The 4,799-nt window shown below is 38.3% G+C and overlaps 1 protein-coding gene across 1 annotated transcript in view; it reads right to left on the bottom strand.

The window, feature by feature from the left end:
* Positions 1-4,799, bottom strand: part of LOC107593796 (structural maintenance of chromosomes protein 6-like) — a 51,746-nt gene that overhangs the window by 30,962 nt on the left and 15,985 nt on the right. The window contains exons 5-9 of the mRNA XM_016283671.1: positions 2,108-2,169; positions 1,932-2,012; positions 1,749-1,850; positions 1,463-1,582; positions 959-1,057 (exon numbers count right to left, since the gene is read on the bottom strand). Coding sequence (XP_016139157.1) covers positions 959-1,057; positions 1,463-1,582; positions 1,749-1,850; positions 1,932-2,012; positions 2,108-2,169 — 464 coding nt within the window. The remainder of the gene's footprint in view (positions 1-958; positions 1,058-1,462; positions 1,583-1,748; positions 1,851-1,931; positions 2,013-2,107; positions 2,170-4,799) is intronic.

Here is a 4,799-nt window from a genome sequence, read left to right on the forward strand (position 1 = left end):
ATCCTAATAATCTTCACACTTTCGGTGAGCCCATTAATGTCCATAAGCTGCATAACTGTAGCTGTTTTTCTTCTTTGGATTTCTGAGTATTTCTCATTGTTATCAAAACGCAGTAAGAATTAGCAGGAAATCCTGGTGTGCCAAACCTGATTGTGCATCTAGTGTTAATTTGCAGTAAAAAAAGCTGAAAACCCAAAATCATGCCATTGCAATTATAAATTGGTCATGTGTTGACAAATAATCTTATTGTAAAAATGAAATGAAAACAAGGCAAAATTGGCTGTTTTTAAGCAACTCTTGAGCATGTCTGATTAAGAAACTGATTAGTTTGCAGCATCAAATCTTTGAAGGTTATTCAACTTTTGTTTTAAGCATTTTGTAGTAGGTTATTTGAAAATCCTTTTTTACAAATGTTTTAGGTGTTTTTAATACAAGCGTTTGACTGTTGTGCCTTTATTTGAATTTTTTCATGTCAGTCTATATCAAGAACAAACTCCCACATCTAATAGGAGGAACCTCAGCAAGTGCAAACATGGCTGCCAGGTGGTGTGCAACAGGACCACCGACTTCACAATAACATCAACACTCATTGCATACTTTTTTGCCTGTCCTTTCACACTTCTCACTTTATATAACTTTTTGAGTGTTTAAAAGTGTCTGAAATTTTGTTACCAGTGCTTTGGAAATGTAAAGTTTTTTTTTTCCTGCCAATGAAGCTACTTGAATGTGAATCTATACTGTGGAATAATGTATTTCTGCTAAACCTGCCCCTAAATTGTGAAAACAAAAAAAAAAAAAAAGATTTGACTGATTTAAAGTCTCATTCTGACCAAAAATTCATACTTGGGCAGGAAAAGCTGAAATCTGGCCCAAACCAAACTATCCTGTAGTCAAATGTGTGGCTTCATGAACACTAGAGGAAACTGGACCACAGAGACTCCAGATAATATTCAGTCACCTCCCACTCGTCCACCTTCTGGTCATATTTGACAGTGGACTTCTCTTCAGCTGTGATTCGTTCTCTCATTGGCTTGATCTCCTGCTCCACCTCTGCCACCTGATGTACATGGACATACATTTCAGTATTAGGTCACAATCTTCGGTTGAGAGATATTTGAAGCATGTGATCTTCTAGAGATGGGAACCATAAATAAATCATGATTCAGGTTCAATCAGTGAATGAGTTGTTACACTGATTAAAAGTAATGAATTCTAAGTCATTCTGACTAAATCATTAAAAAATCCATTCGTTTGTCAATCAGGCTGGTCAGGCTGTGCATTACATGCCACTCAACAGAAATGTGCCATTAAAAGTATAAGAACCACAGTATACCATTACAAACATTATATGATTACAATATGAAAATGATAAAATCTGATTAGGAAATGATAGTATCGTTGTGTTAATTTTGATTTGAGCCATGCAGTCACAGTTCATGTTATGCTGGCAGTGATTCCTAACCAGAGCCCAGGCCATCTGATTCTTCAGCTCATCCAACTTCTTCTGCATTTCATCAAGTGAAGCCAGACTTTTATAGCGCTCTTCTTTCTCATGGTACTTTTTCTTCAGCTCTTGTAGAGTCTGTGTGAGAAGAAATCAGAGAGTGAAAGAAAACTATACTGCCATCTCAAAGAGCATCTAGTCTAGCAATCCAATCAGATACTGTTTCCAAAGATGCTCCATCCAAAACATAATTTCAGTTCAGTTACATAAACCACTATGTAAATGTGATTATTTCAGCACTCACCTCCCTGTGCTTCTCCACTGTATTCTGGGTCATGGTCTTGGTCTTCATGATGTAGCTGTAATCTTCTTTCATCTGATCAAGCTGAGTGGCCTTCATGAAAAACTGAAGAAAAAGAGCAAAGCAAATTTCAAGTTTGTATTTGTTATGAGAGAAACAAATGCACAAACACACACAAAGTCTCACTTTATATTTGTCACCCTCTCCTTTGGAGTGGAGGAAGTGTTTACTCATTTCCTGAGTTAGGATAGAGACCGGATTGTCCACCTGAGGATGAAAAACCAATCAGATAAATCAAAACAGATCATTTAAATAGTTTTGATAACATACATTTAGAGAATTGAGAGGATCTTTAGCCATACCTGGATGTTAAAGTGATCCAAAATGGAGATCAGTTCTTCCTTTTTTGATGACACTAAGCGACCTGGGAGACAGGCAAATCAAATTGTCAGATTATTGATCTAACTCATCTGTCATGTGGTAGAAGCCAACTAAATTAGGCAGATGTCACCATGGACAGGTTGTGTGACTTGCCCTCATCCTCAAACTCCATGAACAAAACTATGCAAGGTAAAATAAATATAACCCAGACTACAACAAATACAGGTTCACTAAAGAGTATAAACATGGTTCGTACCAACAACAGTGTGTTTTTTGTAGTGAAAAACACATTATTTTTCACATATTTTACATTATTACAACGCCTCTCTCCCCAGTCTGGTATGAACAGCTCGAAAAGTTCCTGTATCAAATGAAGGCCCGCCTTCTGAAATACGAAATGTGCTGTGATTGGTTAGCTGGGCCAGTGTGTGTTGTGATTGGCACCACTCTGTGCCTGGTCGGGAAATGTCACGCCCCTTAACATAGTTTACTGTGAGCTTCAGTGTAAATATTGCATTAAAATCAAATTAATTTGAGTGCGATTTAAACCCAGATGATTGTAACCGCTCTAAGTTCGTCTGCCTTGGGAAAGCAAGTGTGTCTTCGACATAGTGATAACACTCGTTGCCTTCTCTAGTGCAGCTCAACCAGGTCTTGTCCCATTCGTTGGTATTTTGGAAAATATGCGTTGGAGTCCAAACGAGTCGTTCGTTGTAGTTTTTGAAAAGCGATTTCTGTTAAATAAAAAATCTCCTTTTGAAGTGGACTTTGAACTTTGTAGATCTTTTTTATGCTCAAACAGCAACATTACAGACTAACTAAAGTTGAAAAAGTGAAAAAGCATAATAGGACCCCTTTAAGTAAAAGCACCGGAGCACCACAGATGCCACATATGCTGTGCATATGAGCACATCTGACTCGACTGGCTGTCAATTACACATCAGGAAAGAATTAAATGCTGGCTTTAATTGCAAGTGCTTCAGCAAATCTTTATTTGCCTTCTGTCACGAGAGCACAGATATTATTTTGGAACGCGTCAAAGTAATATTTTTAGGAGCTAAAAAAGTATGGCGCTGAAAAGTTCAGTTTAAAGGGGTCATATGATGCGATTTCAAGTTTTCCTTTCTCTTTGGAGTGTTACAAGCTCTTGGTGCATAAAGAAGATCTGTAAAGTTGCAAAGACTAAAGTCTCAAATCCAAAGAGATATTCTTTATAAAAGTTAAGAGTCAACCACGCCTACCTAAAACGGCTCTGAAATACGAAATGTGCTGTGATTGGTTAGCTGGGCCAGTGTGTGTTGTGATTGGCACCACTCTGTGCCTGGTCGGGAAATGTCACGCCCCTTAACATAGTTTACTGTGAGCTTCAGTGTAAATATTGCATTAAAATCAAATTAATTTGAGTGCGATTTAAACCCAGATGATTGTAACCGCTCTAAGTTCGTCTGCCTTGGGAAAGCAAGTGTGTCTTCGACATAGTGATAACACTCGTTGCCTTCTCTAGTGCAGCTCAACCAGGTCTTGTCCCATTCGTTGGTATTTTGGAAAATATGCGTTGGAGTCCAAACGAGTCGTTCGTTGTAGTTTTTGAAAAGCGATTTCTGTTAAATAAAAAATCTCCTTTTGAAGTGGACTTTGAACTTTGTAGATCTTTTTTATGCTCAAACAGCAACATTACAGACTAACTAAAGTTGAAAAAGTGAAAGCATAATAGGACCCCTTTAAGTAAAAGCACCGGAGCACCACAGATGCCACATATGCTGTGCATATGAGCACATCTGACTCGACTGGCTGTCAATTACACATCAGGAAAGAATTAAATGCTGGCTTTAATTGCAAGTGCTTCAGCAAATCTTTATTTGCCTTCTGTCACGAGAGCACAGATATTATTTTGGAACGCGTCAAAGTAATATTTTTAGGAGCTAAAAAAGTATGGCGCTGAAAAGTTCAGTTTAAAGGGGTCATATGATGCGATTTCAAGTTTTCCTTTCTCTTTGGAGTGTTACAAGCTCTTGGTGCATAAAGAAGATCTGTAAAGTTGCAAAGACTAAAGTCTCAAATCCAAAGAGATATTCTTTATAAAAGTTAAGAGTCAACCACGCCTACCTAAAACGGCTCGTTCTAACGCCCCCACATGTTTACCTCACTATGTGGAAATATTAGCATAATGCCGCCCAAATGTGCACGCAAAGAAAGAAGGCGTGGTTTCAGGAACAGCAGTAGTGTTGATGCAGCATGTCAGGGAGACTCTGTGTGATTCAGTGCGAAAGCAAAAGCACTTTATTTGGCCTTCCGGAAGTAGATGCAATTAGGAATCTTTGGTTAAGATTTATTTACAACAGAACAGCACAACCCAGATGTTCGAATTTGTGCAACGCATTTTATGGACAACGGTTTTTTTTTTTTTTTTAGCCTAGAAGAGTACAAGGCTGGCTGTGCACAAAAACTATTTCCCCCCCAAAAAAAGGGTAAATTCCGACTTTGCTATGACAATCTGGCGCTTCTGAATCAGCGACTGTAAGTATGTTTTGTTATTAGTTTAAGTATTTGCTATTGACTGTTCAAATGCGGAGTTTTGAGTAACGCGTCGTGTGTGTGTGAGTGTGAGTGTGTGTGTGTGTGTGTGAGAGAGAGACAGAGAGAGAGAGAGAGTGTGTGTGTGTGTGAGAGAGA

Source organism: Sinocyclocheilus grahami, unplaced genomic scaffold (assembly GCF_001515645.1).
Source record: "Sinocyclocheilus grahami isolate Dianchi unplaced genomic scaffold, SAMN03320097.WGS_v1.1 scaffold176.1, whole genome shotgun sequence".
Taxonomy (NCBI): domain Eukaryota; kingdom Metazoa; phylum Chordata; class Actinopteri; order Cypriniformes; family Cyprinidae; genus Sinocyclocheilus; species Sinocyclocheilus grahami.